The sequence below is a fragment of the Chelonoidis abingdonii genome, chromosome 4 (assembly GCF_003597395.2).
Source record: "Chelonoidis abingdonii isolate Lonesome George chromosome 4, CheloAbing_2.0, whole genome shotgun sequence".
NCBI lineage: Eukaryota > Metazoa > Chordata > Testudines > Testudinidae > Chelonoidis > Chelonoidis abingdonii.
In genome coordinates, this window is record NC_133772.1 from 52306152 (window position 1) to 52325716 (window position 19565).

The 19565-nt window shown below is 38.2% G+C and overlaps 1 protein-coding gene across 1 annotated transcript in view; it reads right to left on the bottom strand.

Annotated features, from left to right (window-relative positions):
* Window positions 1–19565, bottom strand: part of SBF2 (SET binding factor 2) — a 636382-nt gene that overhangs the window by 46960 nt on the left and 569857 nt on the right. Inside the window, exons 27-30 of the mRNA XM_075065844.1 lie at window positions 13832–13969; window positions 12473–12568; window positions 5016–5200; window positions 1311–1487 (exon numbers count right to left, since the gene is read on the bottom strand). Coding sequence (XP_074921945.1) covers window positions 1311–1487; window positions 5016–5200; window positions 12473–12568; window positions 13832–13969 — 596 coding nt within the window. The remainder of the gene's footprint in view (window positions 1–1310; window positions 1488–5015; window positions 5201–12472; window positions 12569–13831; window positions 13970–19565) is intronic.

Genomic DNA, 19565 nt, shown 5'->3' on the forward strand with positions numbered 1-19565 from the left:
ATTTTAGTTTAGCACCATGAAAATGTCTTAATACTGAATTATGTGTGACATTATCATCTAGTCCAAAGCAAGAGAAGCACATCGTTGTTGTGCACCTGGAGCACTGCTGGAGCACTCCCACAATCTCCCTATCGCCCTGCTTCTTCAAGAAGGGAACATCCTCTGACAAATCTATACCCAGTGCATATGCACCCCAACATGCTGGTGCAACTATGCTACTGAGCATGTTGGCAGGGTGGAGGAGTCAAGGCTCCACCGTACTCCCACATTTTCACCCATTTGAGCAAGGGGGTGGACACAGCAGCTCTATGAAGCTATCTCCCATACATTGGAAGTGCTGGCATAGTGCAAAAACACAAGGAAGTAAGGAGGTGTAAGGAATCCCCCCCGCACTGCTACACAAAAGACAGGCAAAAATATGGGCCTTGGTGTTTAATTTCCAGAGCTACTGCATTATTCACTCTTTTTCTGTTTAATGCAACTGTTCTCCTTGAGAGGCTATCATAACAAAAAGGATCTATCCTGTTTTATTATATTTTTAAGAGCATTTTTGTTCAACGACAGCTTCTTAACATAACATCTAGTTGTCCAAAAATGTTCATACTTATCATGATTTACAAAGAGCTTAATTTATCACAACCCCACTCACTTGAATCCTGCAAAAGACATCCCTAATCATATTTTTATTTGGCTAATCTCTGTGTGAATGTGTGTGGGAAGAGGAAGGAAAGGGAGAGATTAGTAGACAATTTCTCAAAATATCAATTGCACTGAAGGACTTTTATATGAGAGCTTCTCCATGTTTGACTATTAACAGCTCACAGATAGACTAGTTTATCTATTAAATGAAGGTATATACAGAAATGCAGAATGGGTGTATGAGTTAAAATAAAATAGTCAATTTATTATTCACTTGTATAGCTATTTCATTGTTCTACTTTTGTATTTTTATCTAACTTTAATGGGAAACAGAAGAATTAAAGTTTATGCAATCAAGGCCATAAAAATTAATATAGTCAGTAAAAAAGCTAATTTGTATTCTGGCATTTTGTTCCACATTATAAGGGACAATGAATTACACTGTCTAGTTGTCAAATATATCGCACATCAGTAATTCCTAATGCTGTATTAAAATAATAGTTACTGTCTGTATAATGATATAACTGATTTAATGCACTGTAATTACAAGGAACAAAGAGAAAGGTTTGTTGGTTAGAACAACATATATTTCTCTGTCAGGAGAGATCAGAATTTATTCTGGGTAAACAGTACTACATATACATTTTAGAAGCATCTGCCATATGAATTACCTGTGAGAACCACTCTGATTCACCAAGTGCCTTAAGGAATGTTACTTCAGAATCTGTAGGAATAGTACTGGGAACACAAACTCGCATCATCTTTTTAAAACTAGTTTTCACCTGTCGGATGTCACTGAACTCAACAGCCACAAATTCACAATTCAAAGCAAAATCAAGTTTGAAGCCCTGTGGACGAATAAGACAATGACACATTATTCATCGGACAAGCATATTCTTCATGCAAAGTATCTATGTGAAAAAAGATGCTTTCAAAGATATTGCTTTAATTCTAAGAATTTCCAAACACAAATTACGTTTACTTTTTTCCATAAGAAACTGCCTAGTACAAAATGATTCTTACAACACCCTTGCAAAAGATACCAAAATATACTCCCTCCTCCACCATCCACAATAAAAATGGATGTTAAATACTTCTATTCTATTCTATGTGAATAGTAAAATAAAGTTGGCATTTAGTAGATCTTCCTAACTCTTTTGAAATGAGATTGGACTTCTGTGAACAGTTACAGTATCATTAAAAAATAAAATTATTTGATAAATATGAACTCAAGAGCTTGATGCTTGATTATACAGTAATTGTTTCAATCAGAATGGGCAATTAATACTTTTTATTTATTAAGTTCAATTGAAGGTTTGACTTAAATCACCAAAGACAAGGGAATTTAAAGATAGATGATTGTCTGTTAGAATACCTAGACATATCACTTCTAACTGATGGTATGCAAGATTAACTACTCTTCTTGGACTCTTCTGATAGAAAAGCCCAAGACTTGCAGTGTGCGGGTACAGAGAACATCTGCAATAATAATAATAATTGGTATTTATAATGCACTTTCCAGCTTCAAATTACTGATGGGGAATTTGAAGAAAAGACATTTTTTGTCAAAGGCTACAAAGAGACTAAGTATCCAAACCAGAATAAATAGTCAGAAGTTCCTAGGTCCTAGACCTGCCCTCACACCACAATTCTCTGTCAACATATAAACATTGAGTTTTATCTCAATCTGATCTGAAATGTGTGAGTAATAAAGCTTAGGGTTCGGGAGTGGGACATTTTGGTAAGAAGGTTGCCTCATTTTTTTATCTCATCCCACACCAGTTCATTTGAAACCTTTTTTTTAAACAGACAAGAAAAGAAAGTTTCTGTCAAGTTAATACTAACTTCCTGAATAAAGTAAGAAGCATTAGAGATGGATTCCTGTGGCTAAAAAAAAAACAACAACAAAAGATACAGGGCAGCTGACTCACCTAAACAGTCATTGCAAGCTGAGGTAGCTACATCTATACAAAGCTTAGCTCAACACATAGCAGAACTGAGAGAATATCTGAAATTCAGACTTGATACAATTTCGGAAGATATATGTGGCCTTTTTAGAGGGATGCCTAATGTTAAATTTCACATACCATACTTAGAAAATGAATTACCCAAAAGTGGTACTGAAACTAATGACTTTATGGGTGAAATTATCTCGCTGAAAAACAGATTGGAGAATTATGAAAAAAATCATGATGACCTGGAAAATACAACTAGAAGAAATAACTTTTACCAAATAGGCATTACTGAAGGCCTTGAAAGGAAAAATCTGATTAATTTTTTTTAGAAACTGCTCTGACATACCTAAAATAGGGCCTGGAACTCTCTACAGTTGATAAATAGAGAGGTCTCACAGGGTGTCAGACTGAAAAAGCTGGGAAAATGAGAAACCCAGACCCATTAGCCTAGCTTATCAGATGGTGTAAATTGGTATAATTCCACTGTAAGGTCAATGGAATTTGGCTAATTTACACCATCTGAGGGTCTGGCTTGACTTTATACTGCTAAAATGTAATGATAATACAATGATGCTGAGAGGAAAGCAGGGAAAATGAGATCTACTGGCCATTTTTTCTCATTTTTCTGCTAACCTAATCAAACTAATGCTGTATTTAATGGAATAAAGCAGATTTTCAGGGAAACTAATATTAGAAATGGCATCTAGTACTCAGTTAAATTTACTATGGCCCTGGCAGCTTCTACAATATTTTGCAAGTAACCAACTAAAGCTTGGCAAACACTTGAAAGTCTAAGGCTAAATGTGACCAGCAGTAAAAGTATGTTTTTTTTTAAATTTAAAAGCCAAAGTCAAACAGCTCTCTACTCACAGAGACAGATAAATGACAGTTGGCCCACCATAATCTATTAATCACTGTAGGACATTAAAACCAGGACAACTGTTTCTATGAGCTTCAATATCAAAAGAACATGTAGTGGATGTCCTAAAGATCCAAAATCTGAAGAAATATATGGCTCATGACATGTCTAAAAGATAATTCAACATAAATAATCTTTTAAGTTAAGTGATTTTATATATCATGGGATGTACTTTAGTTCTCAGATTTACTTTAATATCATGCTATATTGATTCTTATAATAATTATATCTGTTTATGTATAATGTGTCACGACTGCTTACTATGGTCAATGGCCAGTCTATAATTTTCATGATTTTGTCTTTTTAAAATGTATGTCTAAAAAAGAAAAACAATTTAAAATCTCAATATCAGAACAGCAAAACTTTTTTCCAAAGCTTAAAAAAAAGGCTTTTCTCACTGGCATTAATCTTTTAGCTTTATTATTGAATGCACTGGACTGCATGCTGGTATACAAGTTAGATGAATGGAAAGTAGGGACAGTGCTATGGAAAGTGAATTGTCATCAAGGTAAAGTAGATGTAGAGTGGTATACCGGTATGTGTTTAAGTGAGGATACCTGAGTTATATTCATGATGAAAAGTGTGGATGAAAAATACGTAGGTGGAGATTTGTAGCTACCAGAAAGGTGGCACTACCTAGATCTTCCAAACATAGTACTGTTTGCCTCAAATTTCTGGGGATAGTAATGGAATTTTCTGCTTTTTCATGCAAAGCTTTCCATTCCTCCAACATTGTGCATACTCCCAAAGTAGCCTATTTTGAATCTATCAGCTTTCTTCTATGTCAGCTTTACTTTGTATTTCAAAATCTCCAAACTTGTCTGAGTTTGAGTCTGAACCTTAATGATTCTTTAATATAAATGAACACAAAGTGAAATGCGTTACTCTGTGATCCACTGCATCATTGACAATACACATTGGACTACCTTATCCTGTGCTGGGTTATATTGTATTAAATATTAATATATTGTACACAGCAACCTAGTACATAATAAGACAATAAAAATGTGGATATGTGTCTACAAAGCCAATAATATTCAGAATTTCTATGAGAGTTTACACATTAAGAAAAGTCACTCATCTGTTGTATCTAGAACAGTGGTTCCCAAACTTGTTCCGCCACTTGTGCAGGGAGAGCCCCTGGCAGGCCAGGCCGGTTTGTGAATCTGCCACGTCCGCAGGTTCAGCTGATCGCAGCTCCCAGTGGCTGTGGTTCACTGCTCCAGGCCAATGGGAGCTGCTGGAAGTGTCAAGGGCCGAGGGGCTTTCAGCAGCTCCCATTGGCCTGGAGCAGTGAACTGTGGCCAGTAGGAGCTGCGATCAGCCGAACCTGCGGACATGGCAGGTACACAAACCAGCCCGGCCCACCAGGGGCTTTCCCTGCACAAACAGCGGGACAAGTTTCGCAACCACTGATCTAGAACATTATTTTGTTATTTATAAAAAAAATTAAACGCAACGAAACAAAAATTCTTTTAACGCATAAGGAAGATAGACATTACCCTTAACTGAGATTTTTCTCCAAATATGTAGAGGGCAGCTTGGCGTTTCAGAAGCTGGTTTTGCAAAAATGAACTGTTACTGTATGACGCTGTGTTATCTTTCCCTGCTAGTCTTGCACCGACATCAATGAATGGCGCCTGAGTGCTGATAAATCGATTGCTAGAACGAAGACTTGCCCATACACCTTCACAAAGATTAAAAATGTTACAAAACAATCTCTCTCTCATACAAATGAAGTTTTGTAGAATACACACACTGAAGCATGCATACATAAGTATACTTTTTAAGGTAAGGTGTTTGCAGATGTCATTTGGATTATTTATAGAATGGAACAAATATCATGCATTAGAAAGAAATAATCCCAAACTGGAATAATTTCACATTTAAAATTCTCCAAATTAAACTACTGTACAGTAATACAATGTGAGATCCTGATCAAACCTAGTCAAACATTTAATAGTCTACAGACTGATAAACATTGTATTGTATTAATAGTTTGCTATAAAATCTATACATGGTTCTGAAATGAATTATAATTTGCTAATAATTAATATGCATTTAATAAAAGTGATAAGTGATCTTTTCAGTACTATGGACAAATTTCTATAGCTTTCCTTGCTTTAGGCCTGTTATTTTGGGAGCTTATCTACTAGGAATAGCCTGCTATCACATTAGGTTTTTCCTCAACAACTGAAAGTACTTCATATGAAATAACAGAGTGCCCCATTACTTCTTACTGTAATTAAAATTAATATCAGCATAAGCAATCAAAATATTAAACTTCATGATGTTATTCCATATTTGAGCTTGAATAATAGTAATTACAGTATTTAAAGCCACAATCATGGATTATTTTATGAAGTTTAGTATTTAAATATTCATGCCTACATTGATTTTAAGTACCTCCTTTGTTTTGGGCATATGCCCCACAATTACATTTTGACAGACGTTTGAATGGTCTAGTGCAGAGGTTCTGAATGCTTTTCTTCTGAGGTCCCCCCCAACATGCTATAAAAACTCCATGGCCCACCTGTGCCACTATAACTGTTTTTTCTGAATCTAAAAGCCAAGGCTGGCGGTAGGGTTAGCAAGCAAGGCAATTGCCCACGGCCCTATGCCACAGGGGCCCCCATGAAGCTAAATTGTTCAGGTTTCAGCTTCAACCCCGGGCGGGTGGGCTCAGAGCCCCCGGCTGCAGTCCCATGCGGTGGGGCTTTGGCTTTCTGCCCTAGGCCCCAGTGAGTCTAATGCTGGCCCTGCTTGGAGACTCCCCTGAAACCTGCTTGATGCCCCCTGGGGGCCCCGAACGCCTGGTTGAGAACCATTGGTCTAATGGTTAGGTGATGGTGGTGCCTAAAAGATCCTGGGATCATATTTCAGTTCTCTCTCTAGTTCTCTGTGGAGTCTTCAACGAGCCATATCACCTCCATATAAGAAAGCAGCAATAAATATACAGTAGTGATCAACCTCGCATTGGCAGAGAGAGGGACTAGATAACCTAATAAATATTTTCTCTTGCTAATTTATGTGATTCTGTGCCTCAGTGAACCAAGCTAGAAATCTGGGACAAGATTTTTAAAAAATGACTAGTAATTCTGAATGCCTTAATTTTTGCATGCCCAACCTGAGGGTAACTGAAAGGCATCTAATTTTCAGAAGATGGGTAACTCAGCACTTTTTGAATATTCAATCCCCTTCAAGCGTCTCAAGTTTGGTGTTCAAGTTAACAAGTGAATTCTATGGCCTATGTTATGCAGTTGATCAGATTAGATGATCATAATGGTCCCTTCTTGCTTATAAATCTATGAAGCAGAACACCTATAAGATGAGGAACTGAAAATATCTAGTCATCTTTGAAAATCTTGGTCCTGAGATACAAAGAATAAAAAAAAAAAGGAAATAAGTCCTTCCTGTATAAATAAAATGATAAAAACTGTATATAGTGGTGAGATCCCATTGAGATATCTGAAGCAGGTCAGAGTTTTTTTTAAAAATAGCACAGTATTTCTATTCAAACAATAATACTGTAGAGAAATCTCAGACAGGGACTTGCCTGTTTATACAGCATAGCCTGTCTGCTTGTCTGGCTCACAGCTTTAGATGTGAACAAACAGGTAGGAACAAATAAGAAGGGTTTGTTAGGAACTTAAAGTTGATAACAGTCACCCTTTAAACAGCTCCTCCTTCATAAAAAGCTAGTTGTATGAAGTATCTCACCTATACAAAGATTATCTTTAATGTTAGCTTTTGTTCCATATCTAGTATATCACTGAAGCAATAATAATGAAAGAAAGAATCACAGCAGTCATTTAATAATAGAAATAAACTGTTGTTCATTTTTTGTATAAAAGGTTGTAAAGGCCCACAAAGAAAATGGACACAGAGACTATCTACTAGAAAAATCTCTTAGGATATCAGTCCTATTTTGCAAATGTCAAAGCAGGCCGTGATTATAGCTTGTAGCACATCAAAAGCCATAGAGCCAATTACAAATACATGCAGACTAGTACATTTACCAGTGATGGGTAACAGTGATTAAAAAGATAAAGTTAATGACTTTCAATTCTATTTGGTATCTAATTTTTGTACCTTATTATTTGTAGAAGATGTGTATCTTAGAAGATATGGCTTTCCTTATTTGGTATACATTATGTTTTTACGTATTTCTAGTTCAGCAGAAGCCATTACTTCTCTGTTTACCAACATTATTGATGATGCTGGCAGGAAAGTTCACAGACTGGATAATAATATTTCTTAAGTTACCCTGCTACTGAGTAGTAAAAGTAGCAAATGCTATTTTGGGGAATGATTTTCTGTTATTTAATTTTTTGGCAAGCGATTTTTAAAATCTGGAGGCCATTCTTACTAGACAGTAAAAATGTTAATGTAAAATTTGCTAAATTGGGTGGCTAACCACAATCACAAAACTTTGTTAACGTAGTTAAGGTTGCCTAACATTGACACTTGAACATATATGAAAACATAGCGCTAGCTATGGAGATGGTAGAATAGAATATACTGCCAGGATAGAGAATACAGTACCTTGATGGACTCTTCCCTTAGCTGCTGATTTGGAATTTGACTGAGTGAAACATTTATCTCTGTACCCAAGCACTGGTAGATAACAGTACAGACAGAAGGAGGAGGAATGGAATGCACATTGCAGCGAGACAGTCATAGCAAATTGAATAGGAGAGAAGAAAAAGGTTACTTGTCAGTTTCCACTGATGTAGGATTATATTCAAATAATTTTCAAAAGTACAAGATAACGGGTAATTCATTTCTTAGCCATTACAAAACAGAAAACTAATACCAAATAGAAAAGCAGTACCTACTAATCAAAATAAATAATTTTCAAGGCATTGCAATAATTCCAAACATGCAGCATAGCCAAGAAGATACGTCATTATATGATAATTACATCAAATGGAAATTGAGCCATTCAATCAGATTGCTGGATACCTTATTGAAGAACATTACTATTAACATTACTCTGTCAGAAGCAAGCTTCATCATAAAGCCACAGGATATTTGTGTAAAGCTGTGTATGTTCCTCTCTGACTGGCTTAAGCACATAATTATTCTGTTCTCCAGGTCTATCAGATGCAAGACAGCAGTCCTACCTACCTACCTATCTACACTTCTAAAGCACAGTATAAGGTGTATGCTGTTTAGGAAAATTATCACTCTAAACAACTAACATTCACCATATCAAGGGGCAAATTCTTCCTTCAAGTGCACACTCCTGACTTCCAGGGGGAGTCATACATATGCATCAAAGAGCAGGATTTGGCCCCAAGTGTTTTAATCTACACAAACCATTTGATATAACAAAAATGTTATAACGGAACGTAATTACAGTAACGTCTCCTGCTTTTTCAATAAATGTCTTGGCTTTGACTCCACATTTATTTTCCATAAATACATCAGTATCTATCTAGTAACAAGAAACCATTACCCTGTGACAACGTTCTGTTCCACTCACATTACCTCTTAACTGTTTAAATGCTTTGGGATAAAAACAGATGACAAACACTGTTTCATATTACTAATTATGCACCACACCATTTCTGAGCCGAAGTTGAAGACAGTCTGAGACACAAAGGTCTGTACTTTGAGTAATATTATGTTTGTTCTGAAAGATATATAAGAAAGCCAAGAAAGCCCTCGTACTGAAAAATTACAGCAAAATGTAACTGAATGTCCATCTACTTTACAACAGAACCACTCTGACTGGCTTTTATGTAAACACTTTGTTCTGATATATCTAGAGAACATGATATTGTACAGACAGTGGATGAGCACAGGTCTGACTTGTATACATTCAGGAAGGCCTAATATTCATATTCAGAACTGTTCTGATTTCAAAAAGTGTGCAGAACATTAGGTTAACCCAGGTATATTTATTCATTTTGATTTAAATAACAAAAAGATGACTTTACACGCTGACATGTAATTAATATTGTGTGCACATACACAGAAAATACAGGAAACGTCATTTCCTGCTGGGTCACATCATAGTAAAACTCAGCTTTTGGGCCCCATATGTATGATGTCCAGGAAAAATAAGGAAATGGAAGAGGGGACCAAGCTCAGAAACTCAGCAATGCTGCTAATAACGGAAGTGTATTCACCTACAATTCTGGACAGTGTACAGCATAATCTTATTATTAAATGGATGCTGCAGTGCTTGGGCTGTTGGCGGAGACAGACTGACTCACTGTTGACTAGTATTATATGATATTTATTATTGGGTTACCCAGTGGAACATAAGAGAGAGGAAAAGGGACAGAAATATTTGCTAACATTTGCCCCAAAGACTCTGGAGAGTTGTGTGCATATTATGTGAATCTTAGTTTTATGTATTTTTAATTAAATGTCTTAAATTATTAGCATCTCAAAAATACCACCATTTTCTGGCTGCCTTCCTAAGGTAGCCTGCTCTTTTAGTCAGCCAGAAGTCCATTGAATCTTACCAATCTCTGCCCCACACCCACATATTGCATTGGGACATTGCTTCACAATGGTGCAATCGTAACAAACCATGAAAGAGCATATAAAACTAGCAACAGCAAAATTACATATAAAATCACTAATGGGATAATTTGGATGTTTGTGTTATCTTGTGGGAGCACAGTAGCCTGCTATCTGGTATGACTGTTTTTTAGTTCCTTATTAGGAGATATTCCCTTTCTCTCTCCAGAGCTTCCTGCCTTAACTGGGACAGCCATCATTTGACAAACTTGCCACACATTCCTGCATTTCAACTGGATTCCCATGTATCCTGCTGAGCTGTGAGCAGACTGCAGACACTGGCCTGCAGTTACACTTTCAGACCATATAGGGCAGCTGTTGTGCTTGTTGGATAGTAGGGTGACCAGATGTCCCGATTTTATAGGGACAGTCCTGATTTTTGGGTCTTTTTCTTATAGAGGTTCCTATTACCCCCCACCTCCATCCCGATTTTTCACATTTGCTGTCTGGTCACCCTATTGGGTAGACAGTCAGATGGCCCCTCTGTCTCCTCTCTGAATGTTCCCTCTGCTGGAACTCAGCAGAGGGAATAGCACAAGGTGTGTCCCAATACTGGCCTCACTGGCTCACATACCTTCTAGAGAGTAACCCCAGGCATACATCCCCACTTCCACATACATCAACCAGCAACCATCCTACCTTCCTGGTTATATCAGCAACTTTCTCACCTGTCCCCCTAACACTTTTCATGCATCCCAGTAACTGCAGACAACCAGCTAACTCCCCCTCAGCCATCCCAGACACCTCAGTTTCCATCCTTTAGGAGCTTCATGCAACCATCAAACAAGCACCCCCAGCTAACCCAACATCCCACCCTCGAGAACCTTATCTACTTAGACATCCTAGTGCACACCCATTTACCCAGCATCCTCAAACAGAAACCATCCCACACCCATCCATTGCAGAACCTCTAGATACTCTCCTACCTACCCCAGTCTCAGCTGCCAGGATCTGTGCAGCTCCATGTCCTACCACTGCTTGGGGCAGGATGTATTCACCAGAAGCAGAAGTTTATGGTTATATGAAAATCATTAGCAAATATGCAAATTAGCTTCATACATATTTTACTACAAATGATCATGCATGGAGCTGCACAAAATGTCCTCCCTAATTTTCATCCCATTCCTGTGAGGTTTCTTTTCCTAGTCTCTCCCTCTGTTTTTCTTTGCTATGTCTCTCACATCACTTCCTGCTATACAGCTCCATGTTTCTTTTCCCCTTGTAGGTTTCCCTTTTCCATTTACCACAGAAATGTGAGTCTCCTTCTTCTAATCTCTTCCTCTACCATTTTTGAGTAACTCTCTATACTGAATTCTCTTTTCTTTCCCTACATAACGTTGTTATTTCCCTATCCTACACCTTTGAAGTTCTTTCCTTTACCACAGTCTGGTGCTTCCTCTCTCCTCACTCCTGCAAGAATGAGTTGAAGGAACTATTGAGTGGCTGTTTCACAGGCGGGTGACTGGGTGGCTATGGAGACTGATAGAAGACACAAAGAAGAATAATAGAAGAAAAGCAGTCTCTGGTTGCCTAGCAGCAGTCTTTAGTGGCCACAGGTGGTAACTGAAACACAAACATTTTCCCAATACCAGATACTTGGGATGGAATTGAGACCATTAGCAAATATCCTTGCATCCTTACCTCTATCCTAAAAACATAAAATGAATTTCAGTGCACTGATTTATGCATCAGCTATTCAAAATAAAATCATAACAATTGGCTCAAAGTAGAAAAGTCAAAAGGTCTGATTTCACTCCCGACAAATGAAAAAAGTCTGTCTCTGCCTCTTAGCGGCAGCCCAAGGCCAACTTCCAGACATGCAGACTCTGAAAGCAGCAAATTAGTAAGGCTTTTTATTGTACTGTATTAGTATTTTATTTAAACAAAGCTCTCTGCATACATACATCTCTCTTTCATACACACATCCCACAAAGTAAAAATGGGCAGCTGGAAGTAACTTCAGACTCAGTAAGCTCTCCAACTCTAAGTGGCCCATTTGTACAACCCTATCCATTACTGGCTTTCCTGCTCTGTCCTTATTTTCCCTGGAGAAACATTCAGATGCATCTATTTGTATATTCATGAGGCATCAAATAATTTTCACCCAACTATTGTGTTGATCTGTAATGTTAGGATTCTAAAGAATTACTCATTCACAACTCTAATGCAAGCCTGAACTTGCTTGGATGCTAACAATATTCTGTTAACCATTAATGACCATTTACTTAATTAAGCAATACAAGATACATGTTTTAACTCCATGTGTGGCTGATGAATTAAAGAATTCTAATATGTGTTTTATTATTTTATAATGCAATTAATTCATGTATGAACTAATTGTTTTTATTTCACTACTAACATTTTATTATACACTTTATTTCAGATTACATCAATGCTTAGTCTTTGAGCTAGTCTTACTAACCTCCTCGAGCAAAGCTATTGGATAGATTTACATCCAAATGTCCTGGCACTACCTGCTTAACCACACTGGACATTCTTGAAGCCCTCCTTTCAGTGCCTAAAGTCAGTCAAAAAGAACAAAAGATTAAAAACTACAATGTCATTCAGACTAACATTACTCAAATGACAAAAATGTTCTTTTCATGCTGAATGTTTTTAATTGCTGTCAATTTTTTACTTTCAAAGTTCCTTAAACTTGTTTTTAGAGATAATGCGTACATTTGCAATGTTATGGAGAGTTAGGTATGGCTAATGCAATCAAAGTATTTAATGATAAATGAAGCAAAGCAGGCACAAATTTGGGATGGTGTTATTTTGAAAAAAAAAAAAAAATGAAAAAAAAAAATACATTTGGATACACTAAGTCAGTTCCACCAACTGATTAGGCCCAGTAGACAAACTTTTCAAATTGCATGCTCCTGTTTCTAAGACATTATTTGAATTAACTTTACATGAAACCTATCAGGTTTCCTCATATGATAACAAATAGAATACTGACAAATTTCTTAGTGATCTTACTGAGATCTAGCTAAAGTAGAGTGTACTGCAAGAATTTTCAATGGAACTGAAATTATACCTGGAAAAGAAATGAAAATTCATTCTGACTGTGTAAAACATGGAAATAACCACTGCTTATGCACCTTCCACTACTTTTATAGACAAATACCGTACATGTTCATGTAGCATCAACTTCCAACAACCTTTACAAATTTTCACATAATATAAAATAAAGCAGTTTCTCTCAACCTTTTCAGATTGGCAACCCCTTATCTGAAGCAAAAATATTCTGCAACTTCCTTACATTTAATATATAAAAAGCAAAAAAATATATTAATGATAACTATGATAAACCTGAATAATATAACTACTATTAGTACATTGGATCTCACAGACTTTGAAGGCATTGGCCACCCTGAAATAAATTTGGAAAATTTATTTGCTTTGTTTTAGAACTGTAATAACATTTTGAATGCCTTGCAACTCTCCTGATTTCCTTCTGTGATCTCTCTGGTGCAACCTGTGGTTGAGAAACAGTGAAATAGTGTGTAAGATAAAAAAAAATTATGATGGTCCAAATTTAGCTACAAATTTGGCTTGACTGAAATTGTTCTGGAGAATAATTTAGCTTTCAACATTCTTGACACCATGGAAAACTCATTTGCAAAAAATTGGAGTAAATTAGCTACCCAGAAGCTGTAATATTAAGAAGTCACATTGAAGGAGTAACAGAAATCAGACTTGGGAGTCTAAGACACAGACAATCACAGTGGTTTTACTTTTCATCTTAGTTACCGAAAAGAATAGTGCAGCGTATTTTTACCTGGAGACAAAGCAATTGTTGGTCTTACAGTAAGAGTATTATTGCCATTCATTTTACAGTGGATGGAAATTGCATTCAGTAAGGCTTGCAGATATTTCTCCTGTTCTATGCTGCTCGAAGATTCTAAATTAGAAGGAACTATATAAATACAGAAAAGTACAAAACAGATTAAATTATTGCTATATTTAAATAGATGTGTAAAACCAAAACAACATAGATAACAATCCGATGTAAAAAAGGTGACTGAGAATGAGAGCAGAGAACACTTTGCATTCTGTCCTTAATGCATATCAACTGACTTGCAACATGTCTTAGATTCATAGATCATCAAGCCAGAAGGGATCACTGTGATCATCAAGTCTAACCTCCTGTATAACACAGAACTTCCCTAAATTTAGTCTTGTTTACTAAAGCCTATCTTTTAGAAAAACACCCTATCTAGATTTAAAAATTGCCAGCGATAGTGTGTCCATCACAACCCTTGGTAAGTTGTTGCAATGGTTAATTACCCTAATTGTTAAACATTCATGCCTTAATTCCAGTCTGAATTTATTTAGCTTCTCCTTTCAGACACTGGATCATGTTATGCCTTTGTCTGCAAGACTGAAGAGTCCTCTATTATCAAATTTCTGTTCCCCAGCTAGGTACTTACAGACTGTGATCAAATCACTCGCTTCACCTTCTCTTTGTTAAATTGAACAGATTGAGCTTCTTGAGTCTATCACTATAAGGCATGTATCAGAGGGGTAGCCGTGTTAGTCTGGATCTGTAAAAGCAGCAGAGAATCCTGTGGCACCTTATAGACTAACAGACGTTTTGGAGCGTGAGCTTTCGTGGGTGAATACCCACTTCGTCAGACGCAGGTAGTACTTAGTGGGTATTCACCCACGAAAGCTCACGCTCCAAAACGTCTGTTAGTCTATAAGGTGCCACAGGATTCTCTGCTGCTTTTACTATAAGGCATGTTTTCCATTCCTTTACTCAATCTTGTGGCTTTTCTCTGAACCCTTTCCAATTTATCTACATCTTTCTTGAATTGTGGGCATCAGAACTGGACACAGTATTCCACTAGTGGTGGCACAAGTGCCAAATACAGAGATAATACATTAATCACCCTACTACTCAAGATTCCTGTGTTTATACATTCAAAGTTTGTATTAGCCCTTTTGGTCACAGCATTGCACATGTTCAGTTGATTTATCTTTCTCAGCATCACTGCTTCCTAGGACAGAGTTCCCTATCCTGTAAAAATGACCTACCTTCTTTGTTCCTAGATGTATAACTTTACATTTGTTTGTATTAAAATGCATATTGTTTGCTTCTGCTCAGATTACCAAGCAATCCAGATAGTTCTGTATCGGTGATCTGCCCTCTTTATTATTTACCACTCTTCCAATCTTTGTGTCAGCTGCAAATTTTATCACTAATGATTGTATATTTTCTTCAAAGTCACTGATAAAAATGTTATGTAGCACAGAACCAAGAACTGACCCCAAGGGAATCCTCTGAAAACACACCTGCTCAGTGCTGATTCCCCATTTACAATTACACTTTGAAACCTGTCACTTAACCAGTTTTTAAATCAATTTAATGCATGCCATGTTAATTTTGTATTGTCCCAGATGTTTTACACAAAATATTGTGCAGTACCAAGTCAAATACCTTACAGAAGTTTAGATGTGTTATATCACCACTACTACTTTTATCAAACAGTTAATGTCGTCAAAAGGATATCAAATCATTTTTACAAATATGTTTTCCATAAACCCATTTGATATGCCTGAATTGCACCACAGAAAAAAATCAGTAGCTTTAAAAAGCAGCACAGTGTACATCAGTTATTACTTTAAAAATCCCCATCTGCCAGTGGTCCCAAGTGATAGCAGATTAACATCAGTTTTCCCCTATACTCAGAATGGGAAATAGCACAGTAACTTTGTAGTACCTGTTGGCAAATTTCAACTTCTTTTCTGATGACCTTTTTCGGTGACTGCTGAATGTACAGAATAATTTCTTTAACATATTCAATTTTTAAAAAATTCAAAAAGATAGATTACTTACTTTAAAGCAATTGGGGTTTTTTGAGATGTGTTATTCACATAGATTCCACTCTTGGTATGAATGTACCTTATGCATGAGTTCTGACCTATCTCATGAGCTGTATCCCTGCAGTGGCCTCAACCATCAATGAGGCCTAGTTTACACTAGGAAATTAGGTTTGTATAACTATGTCATTCAGGAGTGCGAAAAATCCACACCCCGAGTGATGCACTTAAACTGATCTAATCCCCAGTATAGACCACGCTAGGAAGATGGGAGAATTCTCTGTCGATCTAGCTACTGTGTCTCAGTGAGGTGAATTACCTATGCCAATGGGAAAACCCCTCCCACTGGCAAAGGTAGTATCTTCACTGAAGTGCTACAGTGGTGCAGGCTGGGCCACTCAGCGTTTTAAGTGCAGACAAACCCTTTCTGAAAGTCGAAGTATGCTATATCAACTGGATCACCCGTGTCCACATGCTTGTTGACTCTCTCAAAGAATTCTAATAGATTGGTGAGGCATGATTTCCCTTTACAAAAGACGTATTGACTCTTTCCCAATATAACATGTTCATCTATATGTCTAATAATTCTGTTCTTTACTATAGTTTCAACCAATTTAGCTGAAATTAGGTTTACCCATCTGTAATTGCCGATTTTGCCTCTGGAATCTTTTTAAAAAAATCAGTATTACATTAGCTATCTTCCAATTATTTGCTACAGAGGCTGATTTAAGCAATAGGTTAAATGCAACACTTAGTAGTCCTACTGTCTCATAATTTAGTTTTTTCAGAACTCTTGGGTGAATACCATCTGGTGACTCATTACTGTTTAATTTACTTGTTTGTTCCAAAACCTCCTCTATTGACACCTCAATCTGGGATAGTTCCTCAGAACTCTCACCTAAAAAGAATGGCTCGGCTGTGGGAATCTCAACAACCTTGTTTTCTTTGAGTGCTCCTTTAGCGTCTTTATTGTCCAGAAGCCCCCCTGATTTTTTGGCAGGCTTTCTGCTTCTGGTGTACTTAAAAAAAATTGCTGTTAGTTTCTGTGTCTTTTGCTAGTTGTTCTTCAAATTCTTTGACCTTCCTAATTATATTTTACATTTGACTTGCTAGAGTTTATGCTCCTTTCTATTTTCCTCACTAGGATCTGACTTCTAATTTTTAGGATGCTTTTTTGACTATAATCGCCTCTTTTGCTCTGCTATTTAGCCATCATGGTATTTTTTCGTCCTCTTGCTATTTGTTTTTAGTTGGGGTATACATTTAGTGTGAGCCTCTGTTATGGTGTTTTTAAACAGTCTCCATGCAGCTTATAGGCACTTCACTCTCATGACTGGTTTCAGTGGTAGCTGCGTTAGCCTATCAGCAAAAAAAAAAACCCAAGGAGTCCTTGTGGCTTCTTAGGCCTGGTCTACACTACGTGTTTAAAGCGATTTTAGCAGTGTTAAACCAATTTAACGCCGCACCCGTCCACACTACGAGGCCCTTTATATCGATATAAAGGGCTCTTTACTTCGGTTTCTGTACTCCTCCCAGACGAGAGGAGTAGCGCTAAAATCGGTATTACCATATCAGATTAGGGTTAGTGTGGCCACAAATCGACGATATTGGCCTCCGGGCGGTATCCCACAGTGCACCACTGTGACTGCACTGGACAGCGATCTAAACTCAGATGCACTGGCCAGGTATACAGGAAAAGCCCCGCAAACTTTTGAATTTCATTTCCTGTTTGGCCAGCGTGGAGCTCTCATCAGCACAGGTGACCACACAGAGCTCATCAGCACAGGTAGCAATGCAGTCTCCTGAGAATCGAAAAAGAGCTCCAGCATGGACCGCAAGCACGGGAGGTACTGGATCGATTGCTATGGGGAGAGGATTCAAATGTGCTAACAGAACTCCATTCCAAAAGACTAAATGAAAAATATTTGAAAAAATTTCCAAGGCTATGATGGAAAAAGGCCACACCCAGGGACTCAGTGCAGTCAGAGTGAAAGTTAAGGAAGCTCAGAGAAAGCCTAACCAGAAAACCAAAGCAGACAAACAGAAGGGTCCAAGGTCAGGGCTGAAAACATGCAAGCTTCTACGCTGAGCTGGCATGCAATTTTAGAGGGCTTGCCGCCACATACCACCCTGTCCGTGGATTCCGAGTTGGGGGTTGTAATCTCAACCATGGCTGAGATTCTGTGGAGGGGGAGGAGGAAGAGGACGACGATTGCAGCAAGCACACAAGCATTTACCGTTAGCTCCGCAACACCAGGAGCTTTTTGTGACCAGACGGAATTCCCCTCCAGTCCTTCCAACCACAGCACCAGACCAGTGAAGGCCAGAAGCGACTCTGGGTGATGTACCTCTGTAAAATACAAAACATTGGTTTAAATGCAAGCGTTTTTTAAGTGATTGATTGCCATGAGGGCTTGGGAGTGCATCGTTGGCCAGAAAGTTACTGAAAGTTTGTTAACATGTCTGGGGATGGAGGGAATCCTCGCAGGGACATTTCCATGAAGCCGCTTCTCTGGAGGTACCTCCAAAAGCCTTTGAAGAAGGTTTTCTTGGCAAAGGCGCCTGTTCCGTCCATCCATGGTAGACACTTTACACGCCATGATGGTAAGCAAGTTCTTTTTTTTGTTGTGTGGTCTGTCCAGCCTTCATATTCACAGTGCCCCTCTGATCGGTTCTTTCCTGTTAAGCATGGCAGCAGCAGAAGTGCAACCCCCCCATCCAATTCTCTAGGGATGATGCTTAAAAAAAAGCCCTCCCCCACCGCATGGCTGGTATCATGGAGATATCACTGCTATCACCCCCTCTCCCTCCTGTTATCCCCTCTTCTCCCCCCCCCACTTGCGTGGCTGGAGCTGGGAAGATTCCTGCTTAGCCAAATGCAAAAAGCTCAGCGGCTTATAACTTCCTCCTCCTCCCCACTTTGCTACTGTAAGGAAGGATTGTTCTTAACAGCAGCCCAGTAGGAAAATGCATCTCATTCCCCTTAATTTAAATTCCGTGAATTTCAACCAGGTTACCATGAACCAATAGTCACTCTGCTGAGGATAACAGATGTGAGATAAAAGATACGGATGTTTCTTGAAGGTGCGCGAAGCAATCACCGCGCGGCATCCCTATACGCAGCTATGCGCCTTTGTCCATGCCAAGATGATACCCGATTACTTGCTACATGCATGGCGTGGTAATAATGTGTCTAACCAAATGGTGGAGCGGACAAAGGGCTGTGCCTGCCCAGAACCTTTCTCAAAAGGCTTTTTTCTTAATTGGGAGTAACGCTCCAGAGCGTTCAGGAATGCCCTGGAGGAATTTTCTTCCTCCATCCCCAGACATGTAACACGAATACTTTTGTCCTCCAGTAACTTACTTGGCCCAATGAATGCATCCCAAGCCCTCATGGCAAATCAATCATTAAATAAAACGCTTGCATATTAAAAACCATGTTTTGGTATTCTAATCTACAGAGGTACACTCACCAGAGGCGCGTCCATGGCTCACTGTCTGGGCTAGTGGCTTGGGAAGGGACTGGGAGGGTAATTTTTCGCGTCGGGTCACAAAAGCTCCTGCTTGTTGCGGGCTAGAACGGAGTGCTGTGTCTTTGCCTGCAAGTTCGTCGTCCTCTTCCCTCCTCCTCTTCCTTGCCCCTCCACAGAATTCCTCGGCCATGGTTGAATTTATAAGAACAACCAAAC